The sequence below is a fragment of the Girardinichthys multiradiatus genome, chromosome 9 (genome assembly GCF_021462225.1).
Source record: "Girardinichthys multiradiatus isolate DD_20200921_A chromosome 9, DD_fGirMul_XY1, whole genome shotgun sequence".
Lineage (NCBI taxonomy): Eukaryota > Metazoa > Chordata > Actinopteri > Cyprinodontiformes > Goodeidae > Girardinichthys > Girardinichthys multiradiatus.
In genome coordinates, this window is record NC_061802.1 from 31,273,218 (window position 1) to 31,291,723 (window position 18,506).

The 18,506-nt window shown below is 40.3% G+C and overlaps 2 protein-coding genes across 2 annotated transcripts; one reads left to right on the forward strand and one right to left on the reverse strand.

Moving 5' to 3' along the window:
- The first annotated feature begins 306 nt into the window (after window positions 1-306).
- Window positions 307-6,494, forward strand: oaz1a (ornithine decarboxylase antizyme 1a). Its single transcript, XM_047374511.1, is given in 6 exon segments — window positions 307-496; window positions 4,616-4,682; window positions 4,684-4,770; window positions 4,851-5,026; window positions 5,365-5,450; window positions 5,896-6,494. Coding segments are annotated over 6 exon segments (660 nt in total). The 5' UTR covers window positions 307-383; the 3' UTR covers window positions 6,027-6,494.
- Window positions 6,152-11,121, reverse strand: peak3 (PEAK family member 3). Its single transcript, XM_047374508.1, has 4 exons — window positions 10,837-11,121; window positions 10,474-10,604; window positions 9,275-9,828; window positions 6,152-9,003 (listed from the first exon to the last, which is right to left on the reverse strand). Exons 1-4 carry the CDS (start codon window positions 10,899-10,901, stop codon window positions 7,999-8,001), a joined length of 1,755 nt encoding a protein of 584 aa, XP_047230464.1. The 5' UTR covers window positions 10,902-11,121; the 3' UTR covers window positions 6,152-7,998.
- Window positions 11,122-18,506: the final 7,385 nt, after the last annotated feature.

Below are 18,506 nucleotides of genomic sequence, written 5' to 3' on the forward strand. Positions count from 1 at the left end.
CCCAATCAAATATAATAATTACATGCAGCCACGAGGAATAGTAATAGCCTTATTAATTGATTTAAATCCCAAGTGACCAAATGCTTACTGTTACAAAAAATACAATCAAAGTCTGGTTCGAGACTGTAACCCTATAGTTTATTTACTATCAAAATACTGATATATAAATTAAGACACCATAAAACAAAACAAAAAACAAAAAAACGAACAAATATTGAAGTAATAATGAATAAATGCTCTTATGAGCGAATTTAAAGGGTCTTGTTTACGTCACGATGAGCGGGACACTCCCCTGACTGATAACCGCAGCTCGCAGCACAGACTCAGGCTTCAGCTAACGAGGAGAGGGACCGAGCGAGCGGGCTGTGGCGGACGCTGGCCGGATGGTTAAATCCAACCTACAGACGATTTTGAATAGTCATTGTTTTGTAAGAGAAAAAGAAAGAAACTTACCCGAGATGCCTGTTATTGAGCAGTCCGGTAATAAATCTGAAAGGTATGTCGGTGTCAGCTGCTTATATAAAAAAAACAAAAACAGCTAGGTTTTAACGCTGCGGCCTAAACAAGGTGTACTGTCTATTTACTGGAACGACTCGTATTGTTCAAAATAACACGTTTTGATTCGCTATTTTACGTTCCTAAACAGGTGTCAGGCATTTTTATTTATTAAACGTTTGTAAAATAAATTCAAACATGTTTACGCGAAAGAGTTAGTTACAATTTTAAGTATATACTGTTCGTTGGCAACCAGCAATTAGACAGACGTCACGTAACGTTGTTGACAGTCATGCTCCTATTACCAAGCTAATGCTAACCAAAGGGCTAGTATGTGAAACGCGTTAGCTCGATGCTAAGTGCTATATGTTAGCTGTTGAGACCTAAGTTTGCTTTCATTTTATTTTTAAAATGTCAAAAGAAAATATATTGACGCATAAATGATGGTAATGTTTAGTCACATCGCGGGGACAGATAAAATCCTGCGTTTAGTGCCAACTTTAGCTGACATCCATTGGGTTATGTCATCGATGTTATTTTTGTTTAGTTAAGTTTCATTAAATGTCGGCCTGTATCGTACGTCGTTCTTATGAAAATACTGTGATTTTGTTTTGTAAATGTCAGTTTTATGCCAACCAACGTGATAATTCGTGTTTTTTTTTTTTTTTTTTTAGCCCCTTTGGCTCACATGCTAACAAGTGCGATTTTCAAGACATTTCTTGAAAATCTTTTCTTGAAAATCGCATATAAACCAGATTTGATTAGCAGCTGGCTAATCAGACGATGCAATTAATCATTTTAAACAATCCGAGCCCCCACCGGACTCTGATTTAGTACTATAAGAGTGATTAATATTCACATGGCTGTGGATTACGCATATGTCACCTTAAAATAAAATATGAATGTTTCTGGTGATCTCGTAATGCCTTTGTCGGGAAGCATGAGTTACGGTTTTGGGGACATTTTTCCTGGCATGTCTTCAGGCGTTGTTACTTAGGTCGTGTTCTGACAGGATTTTATTCGGGCGGTCTGTCCAGTTCTGACGTCTTTTAAAGCTCTGGAAGGAAATTTCCACTGCACTGCGAAAGGGGGTTGGCATTAGGAACTGAGGCAACTAATGATACACAGTGTACATTTGCGCTTATGTTGTAGGATTATTATCATTTAAACCGAGTTTTCCGTTTTAATTATAGATGAATTATTAAACGTTTTCCTAGGTCTTCTGTTTATTTTGAAAATCTTCATTTTGCTGTGGTACCATTGAAACCAGTTAGTGGTTCGCCTCTCAGGTGTGTCTAACAGGTTTGAGCTAAAATGCACTGATCAGACTTTTGTGGCCAACTTCTATTCTCCAGTTTTTATAAGTCATTGCCGGGACAATACTGATTTAAAATTTTTTTTTGTAACTTATTCTTAATAACAATAATAAATGTATGGACTTATGAATTTGTCTTTATGTTTCCTAAATTCAATTTTTCTAGTTTTATTTTTCAGAATTCCATGTGTTATGGTGCGTTCAGACCAAATGCGATTTGAGCGTCGAGGCGTCTGGTTTTCATGCAAAGTCTACGGTGGATTCGCGTCTCGGGGCTTCGAGAGGTCCTGCGGCGTGTTTCTCGCGGCGCATTGTGATGCGTTTCGTGTGTCGAGCGCTGTGCGTTTTGAGATTAGAGACTTTTGGAGATCAGAGAAGCTCAGCTTTGTAACATAGTGACATATTTTATCATGGGACGGAAGGACCATTTTACTGTTTACACATCAACTTTCTTTATTACATGCAGGTGGAACACTGTATTTAATAACATCCTAAACCTGCTCATCACACATAAAATCAGCTGTTCAGATGTACAAACATTTCCCTAAAAACACACAAAACAATCCCACCATGACCATTAATGGTGTGTTTGGTTCAGACATTTTTTGACGGTCCTTTACCGCGAACCAGCATCTGCAGGAGGAGGGAGCAGGCAGAGAGCAGCTGCCCGTAATCTTCGGATTAACGGAAGGAAGTCCCTCTGTGTCCACGGAGCACGAGATCCAATCTAAAACTAACTTTACCGTGGTCAAAAGTCTGCAGTTATGCGCTTTAAAGTCCTCATACCATTGGAATTTCTTGAGGCAAACTCTGGACCAAACTCTCCACCCGTCCAAACAGCAGCGTCTCTCCTTGCTGCTTCTTCTGCCACCCCCCACCCGAGTGGAGCGGAGCCACAGCGCCTAAAATGAGCCAGTGGAAAAGGAGCATTATTGTCGCGGTTTGTGCCTGTCCTGTCATTCACCAAATAAAGCCAAGCCACTCTCTCAATTGCATCTGCCATTGTACATAAGAGACTGGCAAAGGAAAATAACCAAGAGTAGCTCCTCCCAATGTGCGTCTGTCCACATTTTGCTCAGACTTGTCTAGAGTGTCTGACTTTAAAGTGCACAAGCCTCTAACTTGAGCCGTTAGACGCCTTTTTGACGCTCAGATCGCGTTCCGCACTATTACACATAAACATACACCACACTTAAAGTATTTTATAAGTCTTAGTAAATACCAAAAAAAATAAATTAGCTGTTTAATAGAAAACAACCTATATGTGTTTGGTTTAAAGGTGTGGTGCTTTGCTCAAGTCTCTCCAAGAAAAGCTGTTGGTCTAAAGCAGAGATGAACATCACCTGAGCAGGTTGCATCAAACAGACAGGCAGCAGTGGCAGCCAATAGGGTCTGACATTTGTTGTGAAAATCACTGTAAAGGGGGAAATCTCTTGGAGTGTTAAGAGAATATTAATGATTGGGCCTCATTTACAAATTACTGGCCATCTAATAATAGTGGCAAAATATCATTTTTACATACATAAAGGTTTTGATATTCAGCCATGACAAGCTTGCTATGGTATAAAGAGAAGCTGGAAAATACTAATTGGTTGTCATAACTATAGTATCTGCTTTTACATTTACAACCCTGACCTAAAATGTGCCATATGACGGTTTTACGGTAGTCTTAGAAGCATTGGACATTTGGTTTTAATCTGGTAATCGGATTGAGAGTCTAGCTTTTTTTTTTTTTTTTTTAATACTTTCTGCTTCAGATAATTTATTAAATTTGATTTTGCATCATAACACCGTCAGTCATGAGAATTGAGTCTTTCTTTGCTTTTTATATCCATGTCTGGATAAATATGAAAAAATAAATGTTGTTCAGTATTTTTGTTTTCTAAAGGTTAAGAAATGTTTTCTCTTGAATTTGCCCCAACACCCATTGCCTTAAACACTTTTGAAATCACCGTTTAGTTTTTTTGAAGTTGACCGAGAAGCTGCACATTGTTTATAAAGGAGTCTGTTCACAGCTATTTTAGCCTTTTGACACATTTGAGTGTTTTCAGCTAGACATGGAGGTCCTAAACTGGGTCTGGGCTAGATGGCAAACATTAAAACGATTAGCTTTAAAATATTTAGGCATGCATCAAAGGTGAAAAACTGCTTTAGGATATTTATATATTGGTATAGGATATTTTGACATGTCTAGGTGTTACAAATGTTGAAATGGAGCTGATTTCAACACATCCACGTTTGTTTTTAAGATGTTTTACACTGATGGAAAGGGTAACAAATACCATAAACTTTCCAAAAATTGAATACTCAAAAGGTATTTATTATGAAAATGGAAATTGTTTATGAACACTGAAAATAGGCTTATTGCTGGATGAGCAAAGACACTTTCAATGGGGGATAAAGGTCATTCTAAGCTAAAGCTTAATATATTTTGAGTTTGTAGTTGATGTTTCGCTGAATGCCGACACACTTAACTGGCATTTTTCCAGTTGTAATTAGTCATCAGAGACGTGGTGGTCTAACGTAAACCAAGTTCCTGTCTGGTGTGTTAATGTGCTTCTGTCAAATTCATGAGTCAACATATACAGGTTTCTAGAAAGGACAGTTACTCATTGAACTCTGTCACCTGCGTTTTAGTTGCCGTTTATTAACTCATGTTGAGCAAATGTTTTACTGTCATAAATCTGTCCATTGTGCAATGAACACCAGAGCCTCTGTTTATCTTGCAAGTTTAGTTTGTGTTTGGTAGCAGGGCGTCTGGTGAATACTTAAAATGGCTCCGTCTTTGTGTGTCTCGTTTCCCAGTATCTCCAGTCCCAGGAGGTGCTCCCGCTGTTGCAGTAACCCGTGTCCGGGGCCTCTGTGGTGCTCCTGATGCCCCTCTCCCACCCCTGAAGATCCCAGGTGGGCGAGGGAATGACCAGAGGGATCGCAATCTTTCAGCTAAGCTATTCTATTCTGTACGTTGAACAACTTTTTATGATATTTTAGTTTTTCTGGTGATCTTTTTGTGTCATCTCACCTTTATTTCTCTCTGTAGGATGCTCATTTGTTGGTTCTTGAAGAGCCCCCTCCTGCAAACAGCAGAGTGCGTTTCTTGCTCTTTGAGCCCCGTCGCTCTGAAGGCAAACATTGTGTCTGGAGGGCTGCGTTGAAAGGGGGAAACCTTTATGTTGAAATCCCCTCTGGAGCTTTGCCCGAGGGCAGCAAAGACAGGTCAGGAGGAGAAAATCCTGTTTTCTTTGCAGCTTTAAAGGAAATGTTCAGTTAGACTGGAGTTTTCTTCAGGAAACTTGATGGAAATGACCTTGAACTTAGTTGAAACTGATTGCTTTTGTTATTTTCTTAATTTTGTTATTTTGTTTTCTGTTAATACTGTATTGTAATAAATTATAAAATGGTTTTCAGAGCAAAGAAGTAATTCACCCAAAATGGCTCTGGATATTGTTATTACAGTTTGTTGTTGTTCTCATAAAAGTTGTTTTGAGAGCATTGTGATAACCTCAAAGTTCTTCCTAAGCCTTGAATATTTTTTTTCCTGGGATTCTCTACAGTTTTGCACTTTTGCTGGAATTTGCAGAGGAACAGCTGCAGGCTGATCATGTTTTCATCTGCTTCCACAAGAACCGTGACGACAGAGGTGAGACTGACTGAGGTGTTGGTCTAACTTACAGCTATTGATTAATAATAAGCCAGTTTCTCTTACAGCAGCAGAACCAATCTGAATTACCTCAATATTACATTTGAAACACATTGTTTTTGGTAGATAAACTTTTTTTTTTCTAATTTATTTTTATTGAAAAGTTTTGTTTAAATAAAAAAATGTCATGTTTTTCTTCGTTACTATGGCTCTAAATCCAAATCCTTCAAGGCTTCCTTTAAGCTTAGAGCCATAATATATTTAATTAATAAATATATCACTGATTTCACTAAATGTAAATTCTGCTGTACACCAAACTTGCAGTATAACTGTATATTGTCTTTCTTGTTGTGTTGTGATTTGTGTGAGAGATCATTTTAGATGTTTTTAGAGATGTGTTGAGGTCATATTAATGAACCTCTCTTCCTGTGCTCCATCTCCTCAGCATCCTTGCTGCGTACGTTCAGTTTCCTGGGCTTTGAGATTGTTAGACCGGGTCATCCTCTCGTCCCCTCTCGACCTGACGCTTTCTTCATGGCTTACAGCATCGAGCGAGACTCCTCTGATGACGAATAAAATGACGGCGAGCAGTTACAAATGTTTGTTCTTGTTTCAATCACCAACACATCAGTTCTGAAAATGAATATATTCTAGTCATTCAGTGTGGTTGAGGTTCCCCGTTCAAGGCTGTTTTTTTTTTAATTTGCCTTTACCTGCTCCGTGCTGTGTTTCAGTAAGAGTTGCACTAGAGTTAAGATGTTAAATAGAGCAGGAATGTAAAGCAGAAGCCTGCATGATATCTGGGCATTACATCCTCACCACCATTTAAACCGTAATGTTCTTGTTCAACCTACCCCTGACTATCTCCACAGTATATTTAAGATAAATTGAAATCGTACTCATGTAGGTAGATGTTTTGATAGTAATTAGCAGTTGATTTTCCTGTTAATTTTTTTTTTTTAATGTGTGCATGGTTTTAATTTGTTTTGATCCACTTAGTACAGATCTGCATGTTGTAACTACTAAATAAAAGTGCTCACCTTATAACGTGTGGTCTTCAGGTTAATTGGGTGAAAGCTTGAATGAATCAAGGTTTTTAGACCGTACTGTGCAGTGTGAGGGTAGGGGTATTGATCATGTCAGTTGCTGTGGTTTTGTAATGTGAAACTGGAAGCAGGGAGATGTTTTAGATGTGTAAAAAAAAAAAAAAAAAAAAGTAGTTTGGGACTAAATGTAACACAATATGTTTAATATTTAAACGTTGCGTTATTTACACTACAATTTGCACTCATGGGCAGGAATTTTATCACTTTCAGCTTTGAACACTTGAATTTTACAATCAATTTTAAGAAGTTTTAATGTTTCCTAATCCAAACAGGGTCAAAACTACGCTTACAGGCTTTTCTATTTGTACACTGTGCTAATAGTTGGTTAAATGCTCTATAGCAAACTGCAGAGAAGCCAAACGCCTTTTCTAGACATCAACAGTCCTCCGGCTGGATTTTTAACTGTTCTTCTTATCAGAAATGGTAGAGTCCATTTAAACGGGTTGGTTTCCTGGCAAGACACCTAGCTTTCAAGCATGGTTCACAAAATATTAAACAGGTTGCATGAAGAGCATCTAGTATAAAAGCCTTTGTGAGATGTACTGACCTGCTGTGGCGACCCCTGCATGAGGGAGCACCCGAAAAGACAATATTCTTTTGTCACCCACAGCATGATGCTACCACCATCGTGCTTGACAGTGCTTAGATTTGAAAGCTAGGGACTTGTGTTCCAGGATCTTGAAGTTTATGGAAGCCTTGAGGTGGTTCCTGGGTTGCTCTTTAAAGGTTCTAACCCATTTTATGTTCTCTTAGGGTGACAGTTTGGATCAGATGTCTGACACCTGGACACAACTGGTTTTCTGCTGATATTAAGCTTCTAGTGTGAGACAGACCTCAACACAACTGAATATTTGTGAACTCTTTAAAATCCATGTCTCTGTCAGGAAGCCAACCGATTTAAATGATTTATGACAAGAATGTTAAAATGTCCAGCCAGGAATATACCAGAAGCTCGTCGATGGCTACAAAACGGGTGTGGTTCCTCTCCATATTTGTGGAGGTGTCTGTATACCTTTGACTTCGTGTGGATTAGACAAAATTCACCTTAATTTAAATGTCTTTGTTTTATTATAACGAAACGCTGACTTGGTACTGTAGCTACCTTCAAGTATAACAAACTAGAGACAGTAGCACAATTATCTCCAAGACATTTAAGGAGGAAATTGTTTGTATTGTAACAGCATTTCTGTTGAAACATTGATGAGAAGAAATGTAAAGTAGATATGAATTACATGAGATCACTGTGACAGGCCTGTGTATTAGAGGATCCCATCTCTTTGGTTCAAAGGTTTATAAAGAAAGCAAGTTTTCATTATTTTAATAGGTTCAGAACTTTATCAGACCCGTTTACGTCAATATGAAGACTGGAACTAAAGCAAGGATCAACCTGGTCCTTTCTGCCAGTATTTTGTCCACGTTCTAAAAGTATCTTGATGATAAACTCAGCTCAGGATGTTGCAAAGGTGTGTGGCCACACCCACTACTGTTTCAGAATCAGTGAATGGCAGATATTTTAAGCACATGTAGTCCTCCCAGTCCAGACTAGACTGATCCTGAATCAGTCTCGCCTCTGCCAGCTTCATCACCAGCAGAGCTTGCTTGACAGTGAGCCAGTTCTGCACAGCTGTGACCAAAGAAGAGGCCGTGTTGTTGAAGGTGACCCGAGGGCCCCAGAGGAGTACCTGAAGCATGGCCATTATGTCTGTCATCTGGGGGCCGGTCTCACTTTGAAGCAGGGAGGTCAAATGAAGAAGCCCTCTTCGGAATATGGACAGAGTTGGTTCTCTGGGGCCTTCCTGTGGGCCCAGGCAGAACTGAATTAGGGCTCCCATTTGGCATTTAATGGAGGTCAGAGGTTGAGGGGCCAAAAGAGCAGATTGTGGTGTTACTAGCACACAGGGAGAGCCATATTTTCTCCATAACTCTTGGACCCAACCTCTTTGACCATCCCCTTCTAGCACATCTCCACTGTTGTATCTCTCCCTGCTGGGCCAAACCAGAAGGATCTCTCTGGGTCTGAGCTCAGCTGCAGCGGCACGGTTGCTGTACAGATGGTGTGAGGCCATTACGACCTGCAGTAGCAGAACACACACCTGTCTGTCGTAATCCTGACATTCGCGGTGCTGCACTGAGCAGCTGTCCTGAACAAAGTCCTCCAGAGTGGCGTGTGGCAGATCACGTTCAATGGTCACACAGTGTCCTCTCTGCAGGAGAGACTTAACTGTGAGAGTTGTGCTGGGACAATAAGAAGCTTTCTCAGTGCTGCCCCCGTCTGATGGATTAGGAGCCCTGCAGTCTGACTCTGCAGAGGAGGAAAGATCTTGCATTGTGGTGGTCTCGTTTTCCCTGTTTATGCTTGGCTGAAAATAAGTGATGACATCTTGCACATTTGCATGCAGCGGCTCATTGTTACGAGCTGAGGGAGCCGGCTTTGTCTCTTTGCATACCTGCACAGAAAGATATGCACTCATTGCATTAAAATGTTTTGTAATGCTCTGATAAATGCTACACATAAGAGATCTGTTGATGCAGCTGTGGTGACTGTTGTAAGGAAGTCATGTTGGCACCACAATGAGTGAAACATTTCCAAACGATAAAGATCTTGCTTGTTTTCTGTGCAATTTGTTTTATATTTCAGCTCAAATACGTGTGGTTGTGCTGTGCAAATGTATCAAATAACAAAAGACCACATATAGAATAAGAGATATGTAATATTACCCTCAAACCAAGCACCCTCCCAGGAAACTTTGGGCTCTGCAGGCTGTAGTAGGTCTTGTCTCCGATCATCTTTGGCTTGCTGCCCTCATACAGCAGGAAATCCTCAGGCTCATATGGGTCGGAATCCCTCTCTTTCCCCTGTAGGATCCTGCGGTCCTCAATGCTCTGGGCCATGCTTCGAAGGAAGAACTGCTGACAATGCTGAATCCGCCCAGAGACAACACTCTGGTCTTCAAAGTTATCAAAGATAGAGGCTAGGTGTTCGTCTGGGGTATCAAAAGACAGCTGGGAGAGGGTCGGTAAGGAAGCAGGGCTTCTTTTGGCTGGTTTAAAGTGTTCAGTGTCCTCATAGATGAAAGTATCAGGTATCGGTGCCATCATATAGATGGGGTTGTCAAGGTTCTGAGGACGTCTTTGCAGAGGAGAGAGCGGAGAGAGGGAACAGGGTGCCGGGGGATCGATACCAGGAAGGGAGAGGGTCCGGGTTAGCCTCTTCTTTGGAACAGGGGGTGGTGTTCCATCAGAGAAAAATCTCATCTGGTGTTTGAAGGGATCTGGGGAACACAATGAGAAGGAATTTTAGATCTAAACAAGCACTGAAGAGGGAATAGATTGGATCAAAAAGATGCTTGACCCTTAAAGAAATAATCTTGCAGGGAGCAAGATTCATCCTCCTGTAGTTATTTTTATTTTCTTCACTGAAAAGTTCAATCTTACTGTAATCCAACAGAAGCACATTTCTCTGCCAAACAACCAGCTGGTATGTAGATAGCATCTAATAGATGTTATATGGACCTGGTGACCCCAATATGCCCCTATTTTCTTTTCTCATCATAGCAGCTGGATGATCATAAGTTCCTGCAAGTCATTGTACTCTGAAGGTCAGTTGGATTTTACTGAAAGCAAAAGTCTCAGAAGGCAACTTCCTCTCTTTGGTTCTCATGAACTGAAAGATGAACTGAGGAGAGGAGTGAACCACTCCTCTCATTTGTTCCCCTCAACACCATCAGCTGCCAACTAATGTCACTCTTAAATCCTAGCAATATTATATATATATATTCTATATTATATTATATTCTATAATATAATATATATAATAATATATTCTATATTATTATTATATTATATTATAGAATATATTCTATACAGAATGACCAGATATGAGCTAGAGGTTTGAGCTGATCCCTCTGCAAACCTACCGTAGCGATGGTGGATGGGACACTGGGCTGCATGACAGTCGGTGGGTTCAGAGAAGACGTTGCTGTATCCAAAGCTGTGATGCTGAAGTCCAGCGGGGCTGAACACAGAGTCGGACTCCATGCTGGACCGCCTAAAGAAATGCACAGAACAGTTTATCCTTTAAGCATGCATATATTCAGTGCAGAACCGCCCTCTGCAGAAATAGTTTGTTCAGAATATATATTTGTTTTTGTTATGAGAACATACACTGCAGAATACTTAAATGCACAATCAAGGATGATGTAAACATATTAAAATAATAATAATAAAAACAATTTAGCAAAGGAAATCTAATAATTGAGTCTGATATATGTTTGCCTTACCTGTGCTGTTTGACAGGCAGTGTTGGTGGCTTATCCTTCTCTATGCTACCAGAAGCAGACGCCATCAGAAAATTATGTTTCAACACCTCAAAACTTTTCTTTCATCTCAGACACATCTCCTTCCTTTAACTAAACACAACATGAAGTTCAGAGGGCCAACTCACTGTCTATTTTAAAGACTTCCCATATGCCTCAGTTTCTGCCTCCTACTACCTCATCTGAATGATCGCGCATTTTAAAACGGCTCCTCTTCAGAGGCTTTGCTCAGCGGATGTGTTACTCTAACCGGTTTCTGTCAGAGCTTGAGGTTGGCACCGGAAGAGTTGTGTCTGTTTTGGGGGCAAAGCTGCTCTCTGAGTTAACCTCAACTCCGACAGAATGAGAGCAGTTTTACATTGTTCTCATTTGTCTGTATTTCTCTCAGGTGCAGCACAGTTCTAGTCATCCTATTTATCCGTAAACAGCACAATTTTTTATTTTTTTTTGGATGATTCGATTTAAGCATTCTCAGATTGGAGGTTTCGCTGTAAGAAAAAATAAAATATTTAAGCACATAAAGAAAAATGTAAGGAACAAACTCGTGTAATTCTACAAAAATGTTTTTAGAAGCTTTGTGTTATAATCATGATTTTCACACGAAATAATTTCCCTTTTGTTTTTTTCATTAATTTAAATACGTCTTATATGTCAGTTTTCTGCTGATCTAGTATTAAAGCAGGGCTGCAGCCTGTGCAGTTGGTTGCCCTGCAGCAAAAAGGTCCTGGGTTTGAATCCCAGCCTTAGTTCCTTCAGGGGTCAATCTCCAGTGAAAGGAGGGGCACACCCTGAACAGGCCACCAATTCATCACAGGGCAACTTAGAGACACACCGGATGAAACAGCCCACTAGGAGAACATTCCATCACAGTATGGAAAGAGAACAAATCAGGGCACATCATGTTAATTTTCTGAATGATAATAATAAAAATAACAGTCCAATAACTTATTTAAATGGCTCAATTACTGTATCTCTTAGTTCTAACTCCAAATGCTCATCGTAGATATATGGACTACCTCTGCAATCAAAGTCATTTAGGAATTTTAATACACAATCTCAGCACAGGTAGAGCAAAAAAAAAAAAAAACAATGCTCACATATTCAGATAGTTTTTATCTAAAAGCATCCAAAACCTTTTTAATGATTTTTGATTCTAATTGGTGCTTTAATAAATGGAAATTTTAAGCAAACCTGCCTCATTGCTGTTTGAGAGTAAGTTACGGTGTGCAGACAAAACAGCGCCTCCTAAAATAACAATAGCTGTATGGTGGTCGCACGATTAAGTGCCTTTTTACAGGAATATGACTAAAATGGGTCGTTGTTTTTGTATCTCATAGCCAGAAATACAAAAAGATGCTAAATGGGAAAAAAATAACTACATTAAAATGTCTCCTTATCTGATTTGACCACCAAAAAGAAAAACGACTCGTATTTTGTTTCATAATTTGTATCTTTGAACAAAAACTGAAAGTTCTTTCAGGACGTTTTTGAGAATTAACACTTTGTTGCAGGTGCAGTTGGTATCACTGTTGCCTTGCAGCAAGAAGGCCCTGGGTTCGACTTTCGGCCAGGGGTCTTTCTGCATGGAGTTTGCATTTTCTCCCCGTGCATGCGTGGGTTTTCACCAGGTACTCCGGCTTCCTCCCACAATCCAAAGACATGCTTGTTAGGTTAATTGGTCTCTCTAAATTGCCCTTAGGTGTATGAATGAGTGTGTGCATGGTTGTTTGTGTGTTGCCCTGCGATGGACTGGCGAACTGTCCAGATGTACCCTGCCTCCCGCCCATAGACTGCTGGAGATAGGCATCAGCTTCCCCGCTACCCACTATGGAAGAAGCGACGATGACTGACTGACCCTTTGTTGCACTGTTCTAGTTGGGCCTTGATGTTAAAAATCAACCAACCAATCAGGCCACTTTCATATGCATTTTCACTTCCACGTGAGAGCAGAAACTAAGCCAGGGTTCACACATCTGAGAATCACTCTGAGTTATCTGTTTTACTCAACAGGAATTAGACTGCATTGTTCCTGCTGACCAGAAACATGTGAGAGTACTATCTATTCCTGTTTCCACTGAAAATGTTGGTCTGGTTATTTCTCTCCTCCCCTCTGGATTAAAACATCAACAGTTTGAACTCCAGATTCTAGTATATTATATATTGTGTGCTTAAATGATGCTTTGTTCTCTTTGGCCGAGGTTCATACAGCTTTTGTGCATGAAAGTAGCCTGCCTAGTTAAAGTTAGAGCAGCTGCTTTTTGCTACAGCAAGCTCATCTTTCCTCCCTTCTTTATATCATCACAAATAAATTCAGTCCGGGATACTGTTTCTGTATCCATGCATGACACTATGAATGCAATTATCCTTCGGTGATAGGCTCTAAATGCTAAGAGAAGTATTACTGTAGCTATTTTCTTCCAGCAGCCGTTAGACTATAACCAGCATGGCTTCCCCCAGATCATGTACAACACGAAGAGATCTGAGCAGTGTTGCATTGAAATTACATGAAATTATTCATCATGTTCGGTTTGTAGACAATACCTGTTGAATCTCAATACTAAACAACAAGGCAGGTATATTTGCTCTATAACAAACTACAAAAATGTGAATGAAACACACTGAGAAAAAAAATTTCAGTTTTAGTTAAAATAGCTAAGTTCGGTCCATTTTGAGATGAAATTACCTCTGCTGTCTTTCCACCATCATGATAAGCCTGATAATGCTCACCAGTGAACTTCCAGCTCACATCTTGCTGGGTGAATCTGTGATATTGATGGATTTCTAGGACAATAGTACTGTTCTTGCTGATAGATTATGACATTTTGACTAATTAGAGACTCTCTTCCGCCTTTATATTATATCCTAACGCCGCAGCCATAACGGAGGCATACAGCAGCCAAGAGTTTACTCACAAAACATGCATTAAAAACCAACAAAAATCTAAATCTCAAGTAAAGTCAACATATAGGAGAACCTTTTAGAGCAGACTGGTATAGGTTTCCACACAATTACTACATAGAAAAAACACATAAACAAATGCTAGCTTAATGGATTGTTATGGGCTGTTTAAAGCGCATCGTTAGGCTGGACAACTGTCAAACTGACATGCAGTTGATTCACTCTGCTAAACAACCAAATTAGAGGTGTCCCTCTTACTGACTGCAAATCAGCAGCGAAACACTGTGTAGTTCAACAGACCCAAAGCTGGGGTGCACAACAACAAGACCCGGTAAGGCTTTAGATGCACCTGAAATCTGACTGCAGCTCGGAGGAAATGGGAACTCAGAAAGTCAAGAAAATGGATTTCACGTCTTTTTTCTTAGTATCTAAAAAGGTTGGATCTAAGACAAAAACAGTCACACTTTAGAACGTGACAGGTGCTCAGCCACAACTGCAATGAAAATTTTACTGAGAATAACAAAGCTCGCCCAATGAAGAATTTTCTTCATGGGTCATTCTTAGCTGTAAGGGGACGTTTCAAGGACTCAGACAGTAAGATTAATATGATTAAATTATGAGCTGGAATGATCGATAGATCCATTTTCTGATAAAGGATTTTATATACAACTCTATAAACAAAAGTAATCCTATTTAAAAATCCTATTTCTCAGTTTTCTTTTTTTAAATGCTGTCGCTCTTTTTGCAGTCATGTCATTTTTGCTAAAAACTCTTTAGCTTGTTTAATAAATGATGCATGACCATGGCAATGGGAGAGTTATTTCCACTCAAGAGCAACAGACTGACCTTTCTTACTTACCCTGAAACTCACTTTCAGCAAATAGAAATTATTTTGGTAATCCTAAGTGTCCTAAACCAGGAAAGATTAATCTTATTTAATGCTAGACAGTGAGGAAAAATAGGTCACGTCTCTTTTTATACATGCAAATATCAGCTTTCATCGTTATATATTAATTCCACAAATAAGTCCCCGAATCCAGACAAGGTTAGGATGGAGTATCCATTTGGATATGAGAAAATTACTGACCAAGGTGGAAAGAAAAAAAATCTGTAATTTCTGCTTTTGACATTTATTAACAAATAAAAAGTATATTGAAGACGTCTGTTTCTACATCACACATTACACGCCTCATAAATGCATTAAAACATGCTTTTCAGAAGACTGACATTCCTTTTCAAAATATAATTTTTAATTGATCTTATGTAATATTCTAATTTTGTGAGACATTGAATTTATGGAACACTGAATTACAGCTGCTAGTTGCTTTGGGAAAGTCCCTATGAACTTCCCACATCTTGCGACTGGAATTTCTTCCCATTCCTCAAGGCAAAACTGCAGCAGTTCCTTCAAGCTGGGTGGTTTTTGCCTGTGACCAGCAATCTTCAAGTCTAACCATAGATTCTCAATTGGATTGAGGTCTGGACTTTGACTAGGCTATGTCTCTTTTTTCTTAATGTTTTCTGAACGCAGTGTTTCAGGCATACCATATGGAGCAGATGTTTGCCTACATGTGCCAAGGCAGCTTTGCTCTACAAAAAGGATATTTCAAGACAGTATCCTAATTGTGTGATGAACTTTATTAATTCCAGATTCAGTCCAGCATCAAGTAGGCAAGCCACATTGATGTTAAAGTTTTGTTTTGGTACGTGGGTGTGTGTATGTGTAGAAATAAGTGTGTTTGTATTTAGTGGGTGTGTGTGATGTTTTGTCACCTGGTATATATACATATATATATACAGGTCCTTCTCAAAATATTAGCATATTGTGATAAAGTTCATTATTTTCCATAATGTAATGATGAAAATTTAACATTCATATATTTTAGATTCATTGCACACTAACTGAAATATTTCAGGTCTTTTATTGTCTTAATACGGATGATTTTGGCATACAGCTCATGAAAACCCAAAATTCCTATCTCACAAAATTAGCATATCATTAAAAGGGTCTCTAAACGAGCTATGAACCTAATCATCTGAATCAACGAGTTAACTCTAAACATCTGCAAAAGATTCCTGAGGCCTTTAAAACTCCCAGCCTGGTTCATCACTCAAAACCCCAATCATGGGTAAGACTGCCGACCTGACTGCTGTCCAGAAGGCCACTATTGACACCCTCAAGCAAGAGGGTAAGACACAGAAAGAAATTTCTGAATGAATAGGCTGTTCCCAGAGTGCTGTATCAAGGCACCTCAGTGGGAAGTCTGTGGGAAGGAAAAAGTGTGGCAGAAAACGCTGCACAACAAGAAGAGGAAGATTGTGGAGGAGGGCTGATTCCAGACCTTGGGGGACCTGCGGAAGCAGTGGACTGAGTCTGGAGTAGAAACATCCAGAGCCACCGTGCACAGGCGTGTGCAGGAAATGGGCTACAGGTGCCGCATTCCCCAGGTCAAGCCACTTTTGAACCAGAAACAGCGGCAGAAGCGCCCGACCTGGGCTACAGAGAAGCAGCACTGGACTGTTGCTCAGTGGTCCAAAGTACTTTTTTCGGATGAAAGCAAATTCTGCATGTCATTCGGAAATCAAGGTGCCAGAGTCTGGAGGAAGACTGGGGAGAAGGAAATGCCAGAAGTCCAGTGTCAAGTACCCACAGTCAGTGATGGTCTGGGGTGCCGTGTCAGCTGCTGGTGTTGGTCCACTGTGTTTTATCAAGGGCAGGGTCAATGCAGCTAGCTATCAGGAGATTTTGGAGCACTTCATGCTTCCATCTGCTGAAAAGCTTTATGGAGATGAAGATTTCATTTTTCAGCAAGACCTGGCACCTGCTCACAGTGCCAAAACCACTGGTAAATGGTTTACTGACCATGGTATCACTGTGCTCAATTGGCCTGCCAACTCTCCTGACCTGAACCCCATAGAGAATCTGTGGGATATTGTGAAGAGAACGTTGAGAGACTCAAGACCCAACACTCTGGATGGGCTAAAGGCCGCTATCGAAGCATCCTGGGCCTCCATAAGACCTCAGCAGTGCCACAGGCTGATTGCCTCCATGCCACGCCGCATTGAAGCAGTCATTTCTGCCAAAGGATTCCCGACCAAGTATTGAGTGCATAACTGTACATGATTATTTGAAGGTTGACGTTTTTTGTATTAAAAACACTTTTCTTTTATTGGTCGGATGAAATATGCTAATTTTGTGAGATAGGAATTTTGGGTTTTCATGAGCTGTATGCCAAAATCATCCGTATTAAGACAATAAAAGACCTGAAATATTTCAGTTAGTGTGCAATGAATCTAAAATATATGAATGTTAAATTTTCATCATGACATTATGGAAAATAATGAACTTTATCACAATATGCTAATATTTTGAGAAGGACCTGTATTTATAAGTATATATTTGTGCATATTTGTGAAAGTGGTGAAAGCAGTAGAAGGCCAGCAAAAGGCAGGTAGACCCAGCTCCAGGAGCCCAGACATGAGCCACATGAGGTCTATAATTGTCCTGCAATAGGAGGAACCCAGGGCAAACCGCACCAGCATATGGTCTCACAAGGGGTCTGAGGATCTCATCTCGGTACCTAACGGCAGTCACGCTACCTCTGGTGAGCACATGGAGGGCCGTGCGGCCCTCCAAAGAAATACCACCCCACACCATTACTGACCCACTGCCAAACCAGTCATGCTGAACGATGTTGTAGGCAGCAGATCGCTCTCCACAGTGTCTCCAGACTCACGTCTGTCACATGTGCTCAGTGTGAACCTGCTTTAATATTTGAAGAGCACATGGTGCCAGTGCCAAATTTGCCAATCCTGGTGATCTTTGGCAAACGCCAAGCGTCCTGCTCGGTGTTGGGCTGTGAGCACAACCCCCATTTGTGGACGTCGGGCCCTCATACCATCCTCATGGAGTCAGTTTCTAACTGTTTGTGCAGACACATGCAAATTTGTGGCCTGCTGGAGGTCATTTTGCAGGGCTCTGGCAGTGCTCCTCCTGTTCCTCCTTGCACAAAGGTGGAGGTAGTGGTCCTGCTGCTGGGTTGTTGCCCTCCTACGGCCTCCTCTTTTTTTCTTTTGAACAAACTTTATGGCCCCAACTTAGCGCCATACATTCCCACCCTTGGGGAGTTGCCCACATGCCTCTCCAACTCAAAACTCGCCTTCTTATATTTAACACTACGTAATGGCTTTTTTCTGGCCAGTCTTTCATAAAACCCAGCTCTATAAAGTGTATGACTTAGGTTTGTTGTGGTAACATGTGGTTTCCATTTGAAGATGATGGATTTGATGGCGCTCCGTTGGAACATCAAAGATTTGGATATTTTTTTACAACCCCACCATGACTTCTACTTCTGAACAACTTTGTCCCTGACTTGTTTGGATACCACCTTGGTCTTCATGGTGTGATGCCTCTTGCTTAGTGGTATTTAAGCCCTTGGGGCCTTTCAGAAAAGGTGTGTTAGTACTGACAGATCATGTGACACTTAGACTGCACACAGCTGGACTTCATTTCAATAATTATCAGACTCCTTGGTGGATGCAGAACGTTTTATGGGATTCATGGCAAAAGGGGTGAATACATATGCACATGTCAATTTTCAGTTTTTTACTTTTATTCTTTTTTATAGATGTTTTTCTCATTTCACTTCACCATTCACTTCACTATTTTGTGCAGATCCATCACTTAAAATAACACTGAAAACATTTAAATTGCAGGTTGGAATGTAACAAAACAT